This window comes from Canis lupus, chromosome 7 (assembly GCF_048164855.1).
Source record: "Canis lupus baileyi chromosome 7, mCanLup2.hap1, whole genome shotgun sequence".
In the NCBI taxonomy this organism is placed as follows: domain Eukaryota; kingdom Metazoa; phylum Chordata; class Mammalia; order Carnivora; family Canidae; genus Canis; species Canis lupus.
The window spans coordinates 39934423-39956230 of record NC_132844.1 but is presented as its reverse complement, the minus strand read 5'-3'; the positions used below and the strand labels follow the sequence as shown (position 1 = coordinate 39956230).

General features: G+C 33.4%; 1 protein-coding gene across 1 annotated transcript in view; it reads left to right on the top strand.

The window, feature by feature from the left end:
* The window catches only part of COL19A1 (collagen type XIX alpha 1 chain), a 307933-nt gene that overhangs the window by 147672 nt on the left and 138453 nt on the right, over window positions 1–21808 (top strand). Inside the window, exon 16 of the mRNA XM_072832451.1 lies at window positions 18143–18196. Coding sequence (XP_072688552.1) covers window positions 18143–18196 — 54 coding nt within the window. The remainder of the gene's footprint in view (window positions 1–18142; window positions 18197–21808) is intronic.

The window sequence follows — 21808 nt, the reverse complement described above, 5'->3', positions numbered from 1 at the left end:
TACTAGTTTTAGTTCCCAGGAAAAATGACTGTGTTACTCTGGCTGCGTCCCTTTGGGGAGTTATTAAATACTCATCCAGATGGCACCAAAGATTTACACAGAAGCCAAAGGTTAAGTCAGTCAATAGCAGAAGTGTCTTAGACATGCTTACTAAATGATACTTTAAATGTCAGTCTCTTGGGACCCGAATAAGTCTAGCATAAGCAAAAATTAGGCACAGAGAAGGAGCAGAGATTTCGCCCTATGAAAACTGTCTTTAATACCATAAGCAACTGAGAGAAAATCTCAGCTGGTAATTAATAAATCAAATGACACACAAATTAACAGATGGCCTCCATAAACAAGAGATCGTATAGTATTCACATAAGGGAAGCCTTGAGATAGGTTTTTTTTTTCAAAATTAATGTGTTGATAATATAAAAATGATCAATTCAGAAGATGATATGGCCCATTCCCTCCCTTTTTCATTTGACCTACCCACTTACCTGAATGCTAATCATGTGTCAGATACTATGCTAGGTGTTGGGAACACAGAAACAACACTTGTGTTGTTGCCTTCCCAGAACCTATTTGCTTTATTAGAAAACAGTTGTTTAAAATTGATCATTTTCACACTGATCATTTGCAGTTAGCATACAAACAGTATGCAAGTATTTGTACAACTGCAATTATGTTGGTATTACACAAAAACATTTATTTAAGAGAAAATCATTTTTAATAGAATTCTTATGCTATAATTTAAAGTTGCTTAGTTTAAATACATTTAAATCACAGACTCAACTAATAAATAATGTTTTCTTACTAAAATTCCTAAGAAACTATATAGCCACCCCCTGTTGGATGGAATAGAAAAGTTCTTATTAAAAACCCATAGAACATAATTTCTTTTAGTTCTGACTCAAATAAATATGTGTTCTACAGCATGTATGTACTAAACATATTGATATGTACCCATAAATATATGTGCTATAGCATAATAATAGCATTTCAATTAAGATTACTTAAAATTCCTTACATATCAAAGTCTGAATTATTTATATGGTCTCTCTGTGAATTGCCTGAATTTGAATGAAGTTTGTCTTAAAAAGTCACATAGTTCATATTTAATTCACTGTTAACATTCTGAAACTGAAGATCTAGTTCAATATTGAGATTTTTAGGGTATTGATGGGCCAGAAGAAAGAAGACATTTCAAATATTTTTTAAAAAATCAATCATTTTTTTTTAATTTGTGGGCAAAAGACTTACATAAATGATTTAGTTGATTAAAATAGGTGTTTCCATACTACAAAACTATTCTTATTGACTCTGTGCAGACATATAGGGGAGTGAATGCTTAAGGCCCTAGAAAGATTTATGTTCAGCCTCAGAAAAGATTTATGTTTTGGAAAAACGTACCATCAGCTCATATGACAGGAGGTGATTTATATATCTTTCATTAGATAAATGATTGGAGAATAGCTCCTTCTGCCCTTCGGTTTATGGTTTGCTTCTGTTTCAAAAGACATTTCAAATTGTTTTCATCACAATTTGAAATTATATATTTTAAAGCTCAACAATAAAACTTTTTTTTTTCCTAAAAGTGCTATACACTGGCAGTTGGGGAATTTTATGAAGGAGCTGATTTTTCATGATGAGATAGGTATTCAACAATCTAGAAAAAAACATTAAAATGTATCTCAAATGCCATTAGAAAATTATAAAATGGATAAGCCTTTTGAAAAATTATATGCAGAAAAATGTGTATTTAAGTCAGGTATACACAGAAAGTAGTTAAATTCAATTCCACTCTAAGTATATAAAAACCTTTTTGGTAAGAACCTTATATTGATCTATAAAATGAAATTTAAAGGTGAATACTCTTAAAAGAATTAGAATTATATTTATTCCGCTTAACTATTCCACTGATTTTAACCAAAAATTTATACATTATAGCTTAGGGGTTATCCAGTCCCTTCATCTAGCATTTGAACCTGACCATGTTAATTGACTTTCCTGTGTCCTAGTTTCAGCATCTGTAAAATGGATTAACAATATTTCTTACTACATAGTGTTGAAGTGATGGTTAAATGAATTAGAATATGTAAATTTTTTTGAACAATGACTGACTCCTAGTAAGTACTATTTAACTTTTAGCTAGTGTTCTCGTTGTTATTATGCTAATATTCAATGGCAAAATATCAATAGGAATGAATATCAATAGGATTGAGGCCTTTATAAAGGAATTGCTGAGAAATATTCAAAGAGGACTTTTGTATTATCACAGCATCTTTATGTGTGAAGTAGAATTTTTCTTCTTAAGAAAATTATTAACTCTAAGCTGAATTGAAGTATTTTCTTTTTTTACTTCTAGTGTAATCTCTATGAGGATAGCAACCTTTTCTACTGTATGCATCTCCAGAAACTAAAAGTATTTGGTGCAGTGTAGGTACTCAATAAAAATTTCTTCTTCATGGGCAGAAGATAGATATTTTTCACTGACAAACATAGTATCAAAATAAAATATCACCAAATCCTACAGTTAAAATATCCAAAGGAAAATATTAAATCACTGATATGAACACTAGAAGGGCAAATGTCCTCCTTCCAACTAAAAGTAATTCATTTAGGTCAGGTAGTCACCTTATCCTTTATTGCTTATTTTCAACAATGGCAATCCTGTGTCACCTATTGTCTGTCCCTCATTTATTTTTTTGTCTGTTTGAGAGACACGTTGTTTGTGGGCAACTGGAATTATCTCCTTCATTGAAGGATCCTACCTTCTGTTTAATATACTGCAGACATGAATAGAAGCTTTATATGTTTTAATTCATCATTAAAGTATATTTTGATAAATAAACACTAGATATAAGGCCAAGAAACTCAAGTCTATTGTGAAATGTGCAACTATTTTTATTTATTTATTTTATAAAATAATGTCACTAATACTTAGTAGTCAAAGCAGAAGGTTATTCAAATTGTGACATTCTATTATTTCATCTCTAAATTTCCTAAGGAATTCTAAATCATTTAGCTACATATGATGTAATATCTATCTCTCTAATAACATTTTAACAAATCCTCTCTTTTGTCACATTATTTTGAAAGGATAGAGGTTAAATGCAAAAAAAAATAGTTAAGTTAGATATACCCACAATTTAGAGAAAGATTTTGACTTACCAGTGTCAAGAATTGTGGAAGCTGTGAAATTTTACCCTACTTGCTGGGTAACAATTTGGCCTACCACTTTAATGGATCCAGCAGAAGACATGAGATCCCAAGTCAGAGGCAAAGGTATTTTCATTCATGGCAAGAGAAGCTTCATGTTTGCATTGGTTGCCCTTGCCACCAAGCCTCAGGAGTAACCCAGGTAGGTGCTGACCATGCAATGAATTGTCACAACTCCAAGTTTAGAGAGTCCAAATCTTTTTAAATTAACTTTTTAACAGCCTTTTGTCCCAGAGGAAGACATTATCTTAAAATATTGAACAGTAAAATATATATATATACACATATATATATATTCAACAGTAAGCAAATCTTCCCTTTGCTTTCCTATATAAGCATTCTTAAAAAGAGAATACATACAGAAATACAACAGAGCAATTAGTACCTCCCTCACAAGACATGCAGAAACATGAAAGACCCATAGAAAGACCCACTGTCTCCCAACAATATCCACTCCTCTTTCTTCTACTGTCTTGGCTCCTGGCAAATTTTCCTGTGAGTATGCATGGCACTGCATCAACCATTTTTATTAACCTTACCAAAACAGGCTGAGAGTAAAACTGTTCAATTTGTCCCATCTAGCATTTATGAGGGCTACTATTAACAGGACTCCAAGCAGGTAGATGAGGCCACCTGAGAGTATTGATTTTAACCATGTTCCCCTGGATCTCAGACCCAATCAGCTGAACAAATACCATAAATCATCCAAATCTACCTAAGAAAATCAGATGATTTGCTCCATAAGTTTCTGAATTGCCTTTTCCCCTTGACTTGAAGCATTAATCCAATATATCAACAAGAACATACACATTTTTAATAAAGCTTACAACTCATTCTGTGCCCTACTTTAACCTAGTGTGTTACCATAAGGGTACTGAGTGAGCAGAATTCAGTCAAGTTAGCCATTATCTTTTTTATCTAGGACCACATCAAGCCAACAGGAACATCTAGGCGACTGAGCCAGAATTAAGTTTGAATTTTCTAGATTCCCTGTTGGCTAGGCTGGTGTGTGAAAAGATGGTTTAGAACATAGATCAGTTAGTGTTTCACTCATAATACAAGTAGAGGGAATCCCCAGATGGCTCAGCAGTAAGTATCTGCCTTTGGCCCAGGGCATGGTCCTGGAGTCCCAGGATGGAGTCTGCTTCTCTGCCTATGTCTTTGCCTCTCTCTCTGTGTGTGTCTCTCATGAATAAATAAATAAAATCTTAAAAAAAAAAGACCAGTAGAAATGCCAAAGATTCTTAGAGAATTGTCTCCAACAATGTGCTTGCATCTTTTTTCAAACAAATCCTAGCAAATAGTTGCTCTTTTATTTACCACACCATTTGCTAACAGTAATGCTGCCTCATTCAGCCTCTGACCAATTCTAATCCTCAGACTTCTTCTGGGATGTTGCTGTTCTTACTTACCTTCAGTCTATGCTGTTGATTTTTCATTCCATTTCTTATAGAACACCATTCTGATACAACCACTTCTTAGTTTCCCAGTATAATATATTCTAGAAAGTTTAATATCTTCATGTATCAAAAATGTCAAGGGTGCTTCTATCAGATGCTACAATGCGATAAGATTAACTGAAAACCCATCTGTGAATCAACATAATGCATATTTAAATATATCTTATGCTCCAAATATTTCTTTGGAAGTGGAAGTAGAATCTGTTAGAAGTAGAATCAAGTTTGGGAGTCAGATATATTTGAGTTTAAAGCTTATGGGGGCACCTGAGAGACTCAGTCAGTTAAGCATCTGCCTTGGCTTAAGTCACAATCCCAGGGTCCTGGGATAGAGCCCCATGTCAGGCTTCTTGCTCAGCAGGGAGCCTACTTCTTCCTCTCTCTTTGAAACCCATCCCTTCCCCCTCTCATGCTCTCTCTTCCACTTTCTATCTCAAATAATAAAATCTTTTTAAAAAAAGCTTAGATCCCCCCACTTATTTGCAGTGTTATCTTTAGGAAGTTTTTTTTTCCACATCTATAAGAAGGAAAATTTCTATTTTGTACAGGTGTTAGAATTAAATCACTTATGTAAAGTGACTAGTGGGATTCTTGATACAAGAACAGGTACTCAATAAATATCAATTCTCTATTCTTTTCCTAATTTTTGTAAATGTGTGGAGGTCATCAAAATATTTGTTGAAATGATATAGAATTGCACTTCATTTGGCTTCTATCATTTGGTTCTGTGCAAATATGAGTCTTTTTTTAAATGCTGTTTGCATCGTCCTTTTATTCACTATTTGCTAGCTTGTTATAGCTTTATATTAGTACATTGACTTTGAAATTATGTTGATTTGTTCACATGATACACTACTCTCTTTTAGAAGCTTAGAAATAGCTTTCTGATTGCTCCATTTCATTGAAATATTAAGAAAACATTAATTATAATTTACTTTCATACCAACTTTCTAGTGTTTGATTGGTAGTTTGAAAATTAAGACATTTGTGCCTGGCTTTGATAACATCACAATCTGGTCATTTAAAAGACAGATCAAATTACCAACCCAGCAGATTGAAAAGTAACATGGGAATGATATCCTGGGGGAGGAGGGTCTATGTGATACATATGACTAATCTTATTAATGCTACTTGCACTGAATTGAAGTTCTACTGACACAGCCTTAACTTATTCAGTATATGATTATAGAGGGTAAATATTTGAACCCTATTTCTAAAAGATCATGTTTAAGGAAATATTCGTATATAGATGGACTTGTCCATTGACTTGCAGTATAAAAATTGAGTTAGTTCTTAGATATATTAAACTAAATCTCAGAATTTTAGTATTTTTACGAATGCCTTTTTTGTCAATATAAAAACTACCATCACACATTATCTCACTTAACAACCACAAAAAGCCAGCAAATAACAATGCAGTTACTTTATCTACTGGTTAGTGTACAAATTACCAAAATGCACCATATGGTTAATTCTTAATTTATAGTTAATTCTTAATCAGCTTTCCCTGATTTTGCAAATTAAGAATTAACCATTCAATATTTAAACAGATACCCTGGCATTCTCTGTATTTTCTACAGAATTAACAAAGCTTGATCAGTCTATAAAGTCCATCTCTTTAGTTCTGCCACTAATAAAGTACCAGCTGAATCTAAAGACAAAGTGATGATAAAAAAATATTTTACATGGGGGCGCCTGGGTGGTGTGGTCAGTTAGGCATCCAACTCTTGGTTTCAGCTCAGGTTATTATCTCAGGATCCTGGATCCAGCCCTGCATTGACTGGGCTCTGCACTCAGCATGGAGTCCTCTTGGAATTTTCTTTCCTTCCCTCTGCCAGCCCCCTCCCCCATGCTCTCTCTCTCTCATTCATGCTCTCTCTCTAAAATAAATTTGAAAAGAAAATTCTACATGATAATTACCATTGTGTTACCAAATAAGTGGCAAATTATTACAATTACAATTATTACAATTATTACAATTACAATTATTACAATTTTAAAAGTAATCATATGTTGTATACTTTAGGATGAATTGCTGGGTATAAAAATTAGAGCAATTCCTTGCTATTTCAAATGCTAAATTTGAAACTGCATGTAATTAGTAAACTTTGAGAATCAGTATATTTGCATTAATTTATGCAGTGTTTTAAAAAATTTAATATTTTTTAAAATGGTTATGTACATAGTTAAAAACAAAACTGAAAGAATCATAATAATATCATTTTTCAGTTAATAGATTGGGAACAATTATTTAGCACTTGGAAAAATACAAAGTTGGATGCCTTTATCATTCCCATACCAATAAAAATATTAGGTGAATCAAAATTTTAAAGGTGAAACTAAATCAGAGAGATCTTATGGAAAGTACACAATTTTTTAGATATTATTTATTTAAGAAAGAGAGTGTGCATGTGCACAAAATTATGGAGAGAAGCAGAGGGACAACCAGACTCCCTACTGTGCATGGAGCCCAACATAGGGCTTCATTCTAGGACCCTGGGATCATGACCCACACTGAAGTCAGATGTTTAACTGACTCAGACATCCAAATGCGCTGGAAAATATAGAAATTTTAAACATAATTACTAAAAAACTTTTTCAATATAAAAATGTCCAGAAGATAAATATTTAAAAAATTAGTAAATGTGTCCACATGAGCAAGTAATTCTTGTATTGCAATTCAAGGACCTACTTTTTAAAAATTAAGTGAGGATGTGAACAGAGTCTATGCAAAAAAAAAAAAAAAGAACAAGATACCTTAAACATATAAAAATTCATCTAAATGCACTTATAATAAGAGAAATATAAATTAAAATGTCTCTGAGATACTAATTTTGATTTAAAATATTGGCCCGATTCTTTTGGATATATACCTAGAAATAGGATATCTGGATCATATAGTGGTATATTTTTTATTTTTCTAGTTATTTCCATACTGGTTTTTATTTTTTTATTTTTTATTTTTATTTTTTTATTTTTTTATGATAGAGAGAGAGAGTCCAGGGAGAGAGAGAGAGAGGCAGAGACACAGGCAGAGGGAGAAGCAGGCTCCATGCACCGGGAGCCCGATGTGGGATTCGATTCTGGGTCTCCAGGACCGCGACCTGGGCCAAACCGCTGCGCCACCCAGGGATCCCTCCATACTGGTTTTTATAGCCACTGCACCATTTTACATCTCCACCAACAGTGTACAATGTTCCAATTTTTCCATTTCTTTGCCAACACTTACCTTTTTCTTTTAAAGTAGCCATTCTAACAGGTGTGAAGTGATCTGTCATTGTGGTTTTAACTTGCATTTCCCTGATGATTATTGATGTTGAAAATCTTTTCATTTACTTATGACAAAATAGTTAAGATACAAAAACAACTTAAATGTCAATTGACAGATAAATGAACAAAAATGTGTATGTAAACAGTGAAATATCATCCATCACTCAGTGGGGAATCTGCTTCCCCTCTCCCTTTCCCTCTCACTGTTTCTCTCTTTCTCTAAAATAAATAAGCAAATCTTAAAAAAAAAGGAAGGAAGGATATCCTGCCCTATGCAAGTACATGAAAGAACCTGAAGGATATTAACTAAATGAAATCAGCCAGTCACAGAAGGACAAATACTGTATGATTCCACTTATGTGAGGTATCTAGCATAGTCAGACTCAATGGAACAAAGAGAAAAATGGTAGTTGCCAGGAGCTGGGGAGGAAAATTTACAGAGCTATTGTTCAATGGGTATAAAGTTTCAGATTTACAAGATTCATAAGTTCTAGAGATTTACTGTACAACATTGTGCCCATAGTTAACAATACTGTACTGTGCACTTAAGAATTTGTTAAGAAGGTAGGCCTTATTTTAAATATTGCCACAATAAAAAATGATTGGTCAAAAAGCTTGATAGTACAGTGCAGGGAAAAAATGTGGAGAAACATACTTATACATTTTGAGGAAATTATATGTGGATATAGCCTCTTTGGAGGACAATTTGATACAGTTTATCAAATTTTCAAATTTTCTCATTCTGTGACTCCTTTTTTTTTCTGGGTTGACTCCAAATCTTCTTTTTTTCCTTGTCATCTCCTTACTTGATTTCACTCTTTCATTTATGTGAACACATCTTCAGGCAAATTATTAAGAGAATATAAAAGGGAGGTTAATTTTCTGAGATTTTGCATGTCTAAAAATGTTTTTATTCTGCTTGCATAGTTTGCTAGTTTGTCTTGAAATTGCTAGTTTGTCTTAAACTTGAATTCTAGGTTGGAAATTATTTCCATCACAATTATAAAGGTTTTGCTCATTGTCTGATGAGAAATAGAATGCCTTATGAATTCTTTTTCTTCATGATTTCCTAAGAAGAGGGAAAGCAAGAATACTGGCGTCTAATTCATCATTCTTCTCCTGAAATTCTTCATTCAAGGAAAAAGAAGGGAAGGACATGTTTTCAGTCATTTTCTGGTTGGATAGAAACAGCCTCTATCTGCTCCTTCTGCTGTGTCATGTGGTTCATGTTCAACTTTGTGTTCTATGAGAATATCTCTTGATGTGTGGTGATGAGGTACTTGATATTTAGAAATACTTTTCTGTTACTGGAGCCTAGCTTCCAGACTACTGTCTAATGTGAACTCTAAGATGTCAAAAGTTGACTTTTCTATTGTCTTTACACTTATGCTATTATGATCTTAATCCTCCTAAGGGAAATGGATACTCCTGGCAAAAAGGAGGAAGGCCATGGAAAGAAGTTAAAAAGACTAAAGTCTTCAGGGCACCTGGGTGGCTCGATCCATTAAGAGTTGTCACTTAATTTCAGCTCAGGTCATGATCTCATGGTTGTGAAATAGAGCCCCATGTTGGGCTCCATGCTAAATGTAGTGTCTGCTTGAGATTCTCTCCATCTCCCTCTGTCCCTTCCCCTGCTTATGTGCACACACTCTGTCGAAAGAAAGAAAGAAAGAAAGAAAGAAAGAAAGAAAGAAAGAAAGAAAGAAAGAAAGAAAGAAAATCTTTAAAAAGTCTTCAATATATTTTTAAAATTTCCTTATTATGGTATGGAGCATATTCTCCTTTTAAATGTTTGGTTTTTACCACCTTACTTAATCATTTCCCACTTAGTCTGATACTGTATTAACCGTCTTCATAGTTATCTGCACTAAATTCCTAGGTCTTTCTTGTGGTGTATGAATATCTCTGTACTGGTTTCTGTTTTAACCCCCAAATTACTAAATTAAGTTTCCTTCAGTCTTTCATTTATGTTGCATAGCCCAAACGCAAAAGTTATTTGTGCTATTAAATTTGGAATAACATTTGTATCCTGTTGTCCATTCTCAGAAGTTATCAAAAGACATTTAAAAACAACCTATGTGTAGATTGTTCCCTCTTTCTCCAGTGGAACCATGTCTCCATGTGGCCAGTGACCTATCAAAGCCAGTCCAAAAGTAGACTGTTGTTATGATCAGACTCATCATTAAACTCAATCATATTCTCCCTCTCATAAATCATTAGGACAGATGATACAAATGGATTTGACAGACCATTAGCCTACCAATTTTTTACATGTCAACATGGCCTTGAGTTAACTGAAATCAAACCATTTCATTATTGAGTTAGGGCCAAAATAAAGCAAATTTACATAAAGTTTTTCTTTATATATATATATAGTTTTTCATAGTAAAAAACTAAAAATATGAAATTAACAAAATATGAAAATATTTATAACTCAAAGTGAATCAAGCATAATTACCAAACATGAAACTACATTATTTTAAATGACATAGCATTTTAAATAACTTGATTGGTTCTATTTCTTGTTAATTAATGGTTTGTATAGATATATTAATCTCTTTAGTTCATGTTGTTTTTTCAAAAAGTAAGTATTTAATCCTCATCAATGTGAGATAAACTTAATGCAACTTATATTTCTTTCCCTAATGAATGGCAACTCCTCCAAATAGAAGTAGAGCATCTGTTTTGCAGTTTTACCACACAAGAATTAAAAATAACTTGGATTATTTTGGTATCAAGTGAGGTTTGTGGATGAAGAATATATAAATTTTTAAATTGGAATTTTGGTAGCTATGGCAATTAATGTTCTCACTATAACAGAAGTACCAAGAGAAATGTAAAGAATCCAAATCTAGCGGTCATTCGTCCATTCAATGCCTATTAAAATGCAATTCACTATGCTAGATAATATTCAAAGTAGAAGGGAACTCAGGATATATACAACTGACAAAGTAGCATATGTCCTAATAGGGGCAAAAATTCTGGTTAGAGGAAAGTTTGTGGGAAGTATAGATGTCCTGTGGCATTCCAGATTCACAGACTATATGCTCTATTATTTAATTTATACTTCTAGCGTTAATAGCTGAATCAACAGTGGCTGAAAACGTGCTATTTCAGAATCTATGTAAAAAAAGAGATGTGATTTCTGAGTTCAGAAAACAGAAAAAGATTATTACTAAAATTTATCTTTGTAACCACATGGAACAATTGTAATTTATTGTCTCATGTCCAAAATGCTGGCAAGACTTTCAAATGAAACTGTTAAATTTGGAAGCACTACAGATGACCTCTATTTTTTAAATTGTTGGAGATGGGATAAAATTGTCCATCCAATTATGGAACCTGTTTACTGTAACTTATAATGATTGAAACATCCCTGTCGACACAAATATTTCATAGAATTTTCTTTCTAGTGACAGCACTTCTTATTCTTCTCTTGTCAGTGTTACTGGAAAGGTTTGTCAGGACTTCTTCTTCTTCTTTTTTTTTTTTTTAAGTATACGAAAGAGATTCTGTTGCTTTTTTATTCCAAAGACATCTACTTCCTAGTGTACCCTGACAACTGCTTATTATAATATGCTAGGCTTCTTATATTTAACATAGAATTCGTTTTCTAAATACTTTCACACCCTAAGGGAAATTCTTTCTTGTGTCATGATAATTATATGAAATGCCGTAAAACTGGTCACTTTTAATTTATTAACATAAACATCCTTGAATTACACTTCTCAGAACTAACATGAAAACCCACTTCCCATGACTGAACTATGTCTGTTACATATTTACTAATTTGCTTTTTTTGCTGTTATTCTAATGTCTCCAACTTACCATATTTGTTCCCATTGTTCTCATATTAAAGGCATGAAATTTTCTATAAAGACAGATAAACTGTTTTCCATTTTAATTTTGTTCACTTTATTTGAAAGACAGAAAATGCCCTAGTGGTATTTTAAGAATCTGTACAGATTCTGCTTAATCTTATGTTTCAAGTCTGTGAAGCATATTCCAAAGCAATAATTGTAATGCTTTAAAGACACTTACTTGCATAACATTTTTGTTGTAGGTTTTAGGTATCATATATTCTGCAAAATCCCTAGCAAGGGAGTGCAAATAATACCTCAAAATGAAACTTCCCTTTTTTACTTTAGCTTGTTTTTTTGATTAAGAAGTTATGAATATATCTCGCCTCTTTTCACAAATGAAAATGTGTTTAAATGTAATTAATCTACCCTGTTGACTCTACTAAACATCTGCTGTATTTGTTAAACACTTCAAAATTCTGTTCTGAACCAGTTAATTCTAAGTAATTTCTCTGTTAAATATTTACATGGGCTTCCATAATGATAAGCTCTAGCCTGTCTTAAATAATCAGCAGATTATCCAGAGAGAGCTATGTGTAGTGTAACACACTGTAATAGCTGTCCACTGGAACTTAAAATGGTTTAGCAGGCTTGGACTGTTTTTTACATAGTTTTATCCTAGCCAAAAGAGGTAATAGCTTTATGAATTCCTTTGCCTGTCAAAGTTTTTAATGTTCAGAATTCCATATAAAAAAAGAAGAGAATGAATGCTTGTATAGACATATGCAGATGTTTATGACACAAATATCCTAAATAATCCTTACACTTTTCTTTCAGAAAAGCAATAAATCTTTATGTTTGTAAGATTCAGGAAAATCTACTTTACAGTTATTTTCATAACAGACTAAGTAAATGAAAAAAAGTAGAAAAAATAAACAGGCACTACTCTTCAGCAAATGAAATCAAAGAGGAAAATAATGCACAGATTATACCTAAGAATTCTCTGGCTTGAAAAATGGTATTACATCTATAAAACATCAAATAGTGGTCAAAGATTTAAGTAAGTTCCACAACAGAGATGATATCATAAATGGCAAATAATTAATTCTAAAATGAACTATCAGGCAATTTTACTCATAGATATCAGATAATAGAAATGATTAGTTTAGATGAGGAATACAAACAAGACAAAAAATTCTACAATATGGTATTTAAGTTCAAGTTTTGAAAATGACTAGGCGTGGACCAGAAATCTGTTTCCTACCACCACCACCCAGTGTTATTCCATCCCAGTGTTTTTTACCTTGTGATCCAATTTACTAAGCAGCTATTAAGTCTCTTCTATAAGTGTGGTGGAAGATAGAAAAAAATGATGCTCCATCCTGTAGGACTTCTGGTCAACTAAAAGGGTAAGTAAAGTACACACAAAATGGGATTAAGGCTGGAGTAAGAAAGAATTGTGAGAAGAGTCTGAGACAAATGCTGAACTCTACCCAAGTTTAGGCACGCTGGAGCTTAGGTATATATATAGTTTTCAATAGTAAGTGATTAGCGAATTCACTATTTGACTTTAGTAGATGGAAGGAGTAGTAAATTGAATAATTATAAATAATGAATCATCCACAAATTTTAATTTCTTATTTTGGGAAAAATATACTTTTTCTGTGGTTGGTTGGCCTATGTTTTACAAATGACAATATTGATATTATTTTTCTTTATAAATTTCAACTAATATTTAATAAGGACAGCTCAAAAATATTCTGATCATTAATGCAACGTGGCTAGGATTAAAAATTGGTCATGGATAATTCAAATAGTGAATAATCCATTTGAGAGTAAAAATAATTCCCTAACTTTTCATTTAAAATCTCCCTGGTTTCTAGATTTACTGAATATAAGGTGGGGGATGGGGCATGGGATTCAGAATAATGAATATTTAAGGGGCATATTACGGGTTTATGTGTATGAGTGTACCATTTGGACTTTGCACACAAAGGTTCTCATAAATATTTTTTAATCCATTGAATCCATTCCAAATCAAGTTTAATATTTTTGCATTTTTGTAGGCTTTTGTATGTAATTTTCCAAACTGAGGGAGTGCAATTTTGATTATATGTGGCTCATAATTAATTGTACTCCCTTCATGAATATTTGGTGTGTGTATGTTTTAGTAGCTCATGTTTAAAAACACTGAAAGAGCTGTCAACATTTGGAAGGATATCAAAAATGTTATATATAAGTTTGACTATTCCTGAAATGATAATACTTTCCTAAGGGTAAAAGGAAGGAGTTTAATCTAGAGCCAAGATTGTGTCAGTCTTATAAAAAATGACATAACTCCGTGTAATTATATTATAATTAATACTTGGTATGTTTGGATTTTAAAAATTATTTTTCCTATACACATAATAAATGTGCCATCCTAAATTTGGCTTAACTGGCCAACTTTCCTTGGTTATATATTGTTTGGCAGACATTTATTGTAAAAAAAAAATCAAGCAGAACTTATCACTTTTTTCATTCCTTGTTTTTTATTCCTGCTTAAATCAATAAAACATAGGCTTTTGATGCCCCTATAACATTAAATTATACCAAGAATAGATAAAAGAAAGTAATAAATACATATATTTTATTAGTGTTTTATAGGGAAGGAATTAGAAAGATTTGAGGAAACACTGAGAATTTGTGATACATGCAGAATTTTTTGTATTAATGTTTTTTGAAAATGAGTTAGAGTAATTTTATTAAATACTGAACTTTAATCAAATGAAAGTTATCTGAAGGAAAATTTACATATTTATAACTTTATAAATTCAAAATAAAATTAGATGGCAATATGCATATTATGACATTTATTAAAAGTTTCTTCTATAAAAACAAAAAATTAATATATACACAATAAATAATTATAGGCTAACACAAGCACATCTGATGTTTTAGTTTAAAGGTAACTACAACTTTTAAAGAAAAAATTCATAATGTAAAAATGTATCCTAAATTTTAAAAATTAGATAAAAGAATGTTTCTTCTGGAATGGAAGTAAATTCAGATTTATGTGACTATTACTAGGTTTCTCATTTATTCCAAATCATTTAGCCATTTAATATGTGATAGGTTAATCATAATATTTGTAAAACTCTTTGAAAATTATTGGCTTTACCCAAAAACTTTTTAAAAAATTTATTTGTTTATTCATGAGAGATACACAGAGAGAGGCAGAGACATAGGCAGAGGGAGAGCAGGCTCCCTGCAAGGAGTCTGATGTGGAACTTGATCCTAGGACAATGGGATCAAAACCTAAACCAAAGGCAGACACTCAACCATTGAGGCACCCAGGTACGCTGGCTTTACCCAAAAACTTATTTAAACGAATAGATTTTCCAGTATGAATTTTTTCATTCACAGAGAGCTCACACGTACCCTCCTTAATTACCTTATCCCCTGCCAACCTCCCCTCCAGCAACCCTTACTTGTTCTTTATAGTTGAGTGTCTCTTATGATTTGCAGCTCCCTCTGCTTTTATCTTCTTTTATTTTCCCTTCCCTTCTCCTATGTTTATTCAGGTTTTTTTCCCCCTTAGATTCCACATATGAGTGAAATCGTATGGTATTTGTCTTTCTCGGACTGACTTATTTTGCTTAGCATAATACACTCTAGTTCCACCCACATTGTTGCAAATGGCAAGTTTTATTCTTTTTGATGGCTGAGTGTGTTTGTGTGTGTGCACACACCACAGCTTCTTTATCCATTCATCAGTCGATGGATATCTGGGCTCTTCCCATAATTTGGCTACTGTTGATAATGCTACTATAACCATTGGGGTGCTTGTATCCCTTTGAATTAGGCTTTTTGTCTCCTTTGGGTAAATATCTAGTGGTGGAATTGCTGGATGAGAGAGTAGTTCTATTTTTAACTTTGTGAGGAATCTCCATACTGTTTTCCACAGTGGCTATACCAGTTTGCATGCCCACCAATAGTGGAAGAGGACTCCCCATTCTCTGCATCCTTGCCAACATCTGTTGTTTCCTGAGTTGTTAATTTTAGCCATTCTGACTGCATGAGGTGGTATCTCGTTGTAGTTTTGATTTGTATCTCCCTGATGATAAGTGATGTTTAGCATTTTTTTTAATTTATTTTTTATTGGTGTTCAATTTACCAACATACAGAATAACCCCCAGTGCCCGTCACCCATTCACTCCCACCCCCCGCCCTCCTCCCCTTCTACCACCCCTAGTTTGTTTCCCAGAGTTAGGAGTCTTTACGTTCTGTCTCCCTTTCTGATATTTCCCACACATTTCTTTTCCCTTCCCTTATATTCCCTTTCACTATTATTTATATTCCCCAAATGAATGAGAACATATAATGTTTGTCCTTCTCCGATTGACTTACTTCACTCAGCTGTTTAGCATTTTTCATGTGTCTTTTATCCATTTGTATGTGGTCTTCAGAGAAATGTCTGTTTATGTCTTCTGCCCATTTCTTGACTAGACTTTTTGGTTTTTGGGTGTTGAGTTTGATAAGTTCTTAAGAGATTTTGGATACTAGTCTTTTTTATCTGACATATCATTTGCAAATACTTTCTTCTATCCTGTATGTTGCCTTTTGTTTTGTTGTGTTTTTTCCTTTGCTGTGCAGAAGCTTTTTATCTTGATGAAGTCCCAATAGTTCATTTTTGTTTTTGTTTCCCTCACCTCTGGAGACACATCTACTAAGAAGTTGCTATGGCCAAGGTCAAAGAGGTTGCTATGTGTGTTCTATAGGATTTTGATGGATTCCTGTCTCACATTGAGGTCTTTTATCCATCTTGAATTTATTTTTGTGTCTGATATAAGAAAGTCGTCTTGTTTCATTCTGCACATAGCTGTCCAATTTTCCCAACAGCATTTGTTGAGGAGACTATCTTTTTTCCATTGGATATTCTTCCCTGCTTTGTCAAAGATTAGTTGACCATGTATTTGAGGGTCCATTTCTGGGTTCTCTATTCCGTTCAATTGACCTGTGTCTGTTTTTGAGCTAGCACCATACGTGTCTTGATGACAATAGCTTTGTAATACAGCTTGAGGTCTGGAATTGTGATCAGGCTGGATTTTCTTTTTTTTTCTTTTTTTTTTTCAGGCTGGATTTTCTTAAGATAAGTTTGGCATGATGTGGAGAATGGAGGGGTTGGTGTCTGGTTCAAGTAGGAAGCTCTTACAGATGAGCAAGCAAGAAGTGATGATGGGAGCTATAGGAATGAAAAGAAATAAATGGTTCCAAATATACTTTGGAGATGCACCAACCAAATTTGGTAACTAGATGTGGAAGAGAAATTTGAGAGAAGGAAATATGGAAGATGAGTTCCAGATCTCTGGCATAAGCACTAACAGGATATTGTGTGAATTTATCGAGTTGGAGAATGCTGGAAGAGAATCCAGTTTGGAATAAGAGGGTCCTAGGTCCAGTATTTGATGTGCTAAATTTCAGATGCCTGTGAAATAGAGTGTCTCAAGCAGGCAGTTGGAAACGTGGCTCTGCAGCTCAGAAAATAACCCAGGTTGTAAATCTTGGAATTCCTAGCCTAGAATATTCAAAGCCCATGGTATATGAGATCATGGCAAGAGAATGCATACTGAGAAGAAAATAAGTCTAAATGGCCACATTTAAAACCTTGAATAGGGAAGGGGGAAGCATCAGGAGAGCTAAAAAGAAACTTTGAGAGCATTAACTACAATTAGTTGTACAATTTAAAATTTAAAAAAAATAGTTATACCATCATTTTGAGTTTCATGCTGAGTAAGAATTTCTATATAAAAGTACCTGTGACAATCAGGAAACTTGACTTACAGATTAACAGCACTTGGGATTTCCTGGGTCTTTTTTAAAATCTGAAAAAATCACTAATTTTTTTCTGCCTCCTGATAATGTTGTGAGAGAGTATTAAATAATGTCTCTGATATCAAAAATTAAATGTTGTGAAAAGACATATGTTGAAGCCAATGTTATAACCATGGGTTTTTTGGAGGATACTTAGAAAAGATACTCTCAACCAAAAATGTGGCTATATTTATAGAGTTCAAATATTGAAAGGACATTTTTTCCTGCTTGCAAATATTGTTACTACTTATTTATGGTAGTTTGGTGAAACATAGTTCTGACCATATGGGAGTCAGAAAGGAAGGAAGTCTGGAGTCTGGAAGTGAACACTGGCCTCACACCTGGTTTGGAATTGCTTTTTTTTTCTTCTCTGGAGTTAGCTCCACAGACAAATCAGTCACAGAACAATTTATCATTATTAATATATTACAGGGTCTCAAATCACTTTAAAAGTTTTTTTTAATCAATAAGATAGGTATTACTTTTCACAACATTCTTTGTGAGGCAGGTGTACTTGAAACAGTTATTAACATATGTTCTTTCTGCTCCCTATAGGGTTCCTTGGGTATACAAGGCCCACAGGGTCCACCTGGAAAAGAAGGTCAGAGGGTAAGTAAACTTGGAACAACTGGCAGGCACTACTATCTCAGGGCTTACTTATTTCTGAACATTAATAAAAATAACCCCAAAATATAACAAGCAGATGGGCATAAGGAGAGTATTAACTATCCAAAGGCTGAAATTTGAGATTTTGACAGAGCTTTTGCAATCCAGAAAGTTCTATATACTTTCAAGATTGGCAGCACAAATGTAGAGATATAGTTGAGGTGAAATGAATTAACTGTAATTTGATCTGGGGCACATTGGTCATATTTTGGGGTTTTTGAGTTAAAATGATCTTTGCAGAGTTAAGTTGATGAGTATCTTTTGGAGTTCTCGCCTGTTCATGAATACTTTAAAGACTGTGGATATTAACTCCAGTCTTCAGTTGAATTAAATTATTGACATTAGTGATGCTTTGTAATTCTTCCTTCATTACAGTTAACTGCCTTTGAGATAAAATATGTAGTAAGTGAATAAATTGCAGTTGCAATAGTTAGTCTTACCTTCCTCCTGTAAAGGGAACCCCTGCAATGATAATGGATAAGCTTCACTTCAGTAAGCTTCACTTTCAGTTGTGGATCATCCCATATAATGGCTTATTGTTCTTACTATTTTTAAATCATATTAATGGTTTGAAACATTTTATGTGCTTGTTTATATTATTATTATTAATAATTTTTGCTACCTTATAGGTGAGGATTATATGACTCAGAGTTTAGATGATTTGCCTAAAGTCAAAGAGCTAATAAAAAGTAGAGTTAGGATGTGAATATGAAGCTTCTGATTCTAAATCCCACATTCTCTTTTAGTGTCCTAGGATATTAACCTGAAATCTCTTTTTTAGTCATTTTTGTTTATAATTCCCAGTTCTGTCCTCTGGCAAATAAGTCTTTTGCCTCAAGTATATCAGAATTCTTCATATATTTGGGAACCAGTGGTGTAGTTTACCAAGGCTTACCTTTTATTAGATTAATAAAATCCCATTTCTCTTAATTCTCTCTTTTATGGATTCCTGACTCCCAGCATGCTGATAGTATTTCCCAGAAAATACTCATGGACTTTCAGGGGGTATCAGGAATGGGATTGAACATGTGTGGTCTTATCTAGGGCAGAGCAAAACGTGACGAGTATACCCTTGTATTATAGACAATATACTTCTGTTGGAGTTTAAGATTGAGCTGATGTGCTTCTGTGTATTTTTTTTAAATTTTTGATGATACAATTAAGATTTGATTTGGACAAAAGTCAAAATTAAAAACTAAAAAACTCTATGTTTACTTTTTTATTCTGAATGGCTAGTTTAGTGAATACAAAAGGGCTTAATAGGCTTTGATGGTTAAGAAAATAAAAGGAAAAGTTTTGTGAATAATGGCTAAGATTTATGGGCTACTTATAATGTGCTAAATGCTTCATATTATTATTTCATTTATTTATTTCTCACAGTTGTTCTATTAGGTATGTAATACTATCATCCTCACAGAGAAACTGAGGTTTCTTTAAGCAACTTGTAAAGGACAAATTGCCAATAAGTGGAACCATGCTGATATCTTAAAAAAATATTTATAAGATAGTCCTATTTGAGTTCTGCTCCCCCAACAACTGTATATACAACTATTGTTTCCCCTTTGGCTCTCCAGCACCTCTATTCAGGAGTTCATTAATCTACCTAATCAAAGTTTAAATAGTGTCAGGGAGAAAAATAGAAAATTACTTATCTGGACTGAGGCTTTTAGTCTGCCTTAAGCACTTAACTCATTGGGAACAGAAGACCAGAGGAAATTACCTTGTGAAGTTAATTTCCAGGCTGCTTCTTCTGTTTTCTCCCAACTATCGCCAAGCTATCTAATTACATCAAAGGCCATGTGCCTGAGTTAATTTCTATGTTCAGCATCCAGAGGACACTTCTTTTCTAGTAACTCTCCTTTCCTGGAAACTGAATGATAAATTATACCTCCTAATTAATATCCAGAATATATAAGGAACTCATGCAACACAATAGCAAACCCCCAGTAACCCGGTTTAAAAATGGGCGAAAAACCTGAATAGACATTTCTCAAAAGAAGACATACAAATGACCAGCAGGTACATAAGAAGGTCTAAACATCACTAATCACCAGGGAATGTAAATCAAAACCATAATGAGATGTTTTCATACCTGTTAAAATGGCTGTTATCAGAAAGACAAGAGGTAACAAGTGTTGGTGAGGATGAAGGGAAAAGGGAACCCTGGTGCACTCTTGGTGGGAATGTAAGTTGGTGCAGCCACTGTGGAAAAGAATATGGAGTTTTCTCAAAAAAACTAAAAATACAACTACCTTATAACCCAGCAATTTCACTTATGGGCATATATCCAAAGGAAATGATAATTTCAAGGAAATATCTGCATTCTCATGATATGCAAAACAACTTAAATGTGTATTGACAGATGAATGGATAAAGAAAATGTGATTACAAACATACATACACACAAGTGCACACAATGAAATATTATTCAGTCTTAAAAAAGAAGGAAATCTTGCCATTTGTGAGCACATGGGTGAACATGGGAGGACATTATGCTAAGTGAAATAAGCCAGAAACAGAAGGACAAATACTGCATGTTCTCATTTATATGTCTAAATCCAAAAATGTCAAATTCATAGAAACAGAGAAAAGAATGGTGATTACTAGGGGCTGGGATGAGGGGGATAGAGGGAGATGTTGTTAAAAGTGTACAAAGTTGGGCAGTGTGGGTGGCTTAGCGGTTTAGCGCCACCTTCAGCCCAGGGCCTGATCCTGGAGACCTGGGATTGAATCCCACATCAGGCTACCTGCATGGAGCCTGCTTCTCCCTCTGCCTGTGTCTCTGCCTCTCTCTCTCTCTCTCTTTCTCTCTCTCTGTCTCTCATGAATAATTTTTTTTAAAAGGATATATCCAAAAAAAGTGTACAAAGTTTTAGTTATGCAAGATAAATAAGTTCTGGAGAAGTACAACAATGATAGTATAATTAATATTGTATTGTATACTTGAAATTTGCTAAAAGGGTAGATCTTAAGTGTTTTCACCACAAGAAAAGGTTATTATGTGTGAGGTGAAGGATATGTTAATTATCTTGGTCATGGTGAATAGTTCACAATGCATATCAGATCATCAAATTGTATACCTTAAGTATATATAATTTTAGTCCACTGTAATTCAATAAAGTAGAAAAACATAGTAATAAACAGATTTTTAGTTTCAATTCCCAAATCTTATACTCCATAGGAGGTTTAAGATGGAAATTATAGAGCTAAGTAGGTGAGGCTAGGCCAAGGGCATTATATCTGAATTATTCTCCTAAGGCAGAGTTGTTTGTGGGTGTGTGGTAAGAACATTTGACATGAAATATACCCTCTTAGCAAATGTTTAAGTGTGCAATGATAGTGTACTTTTGACTTGTACTGATATGTGGTCAATTTCGTGTTCCCTCTCTTATTTTAATGAAAACTTCTGCCAAGCCAGATGGTCATACATCCTGTTGTACAGTTGCCTTTTTGAATCACAGAGAATAAACTGATCCTTGTCATTGTTAAATTTCCTCTTCTGGATTTTTAGTCCCTAACATTATTCTATTAGTTTTCTTTTCCAGTGAAATAGCT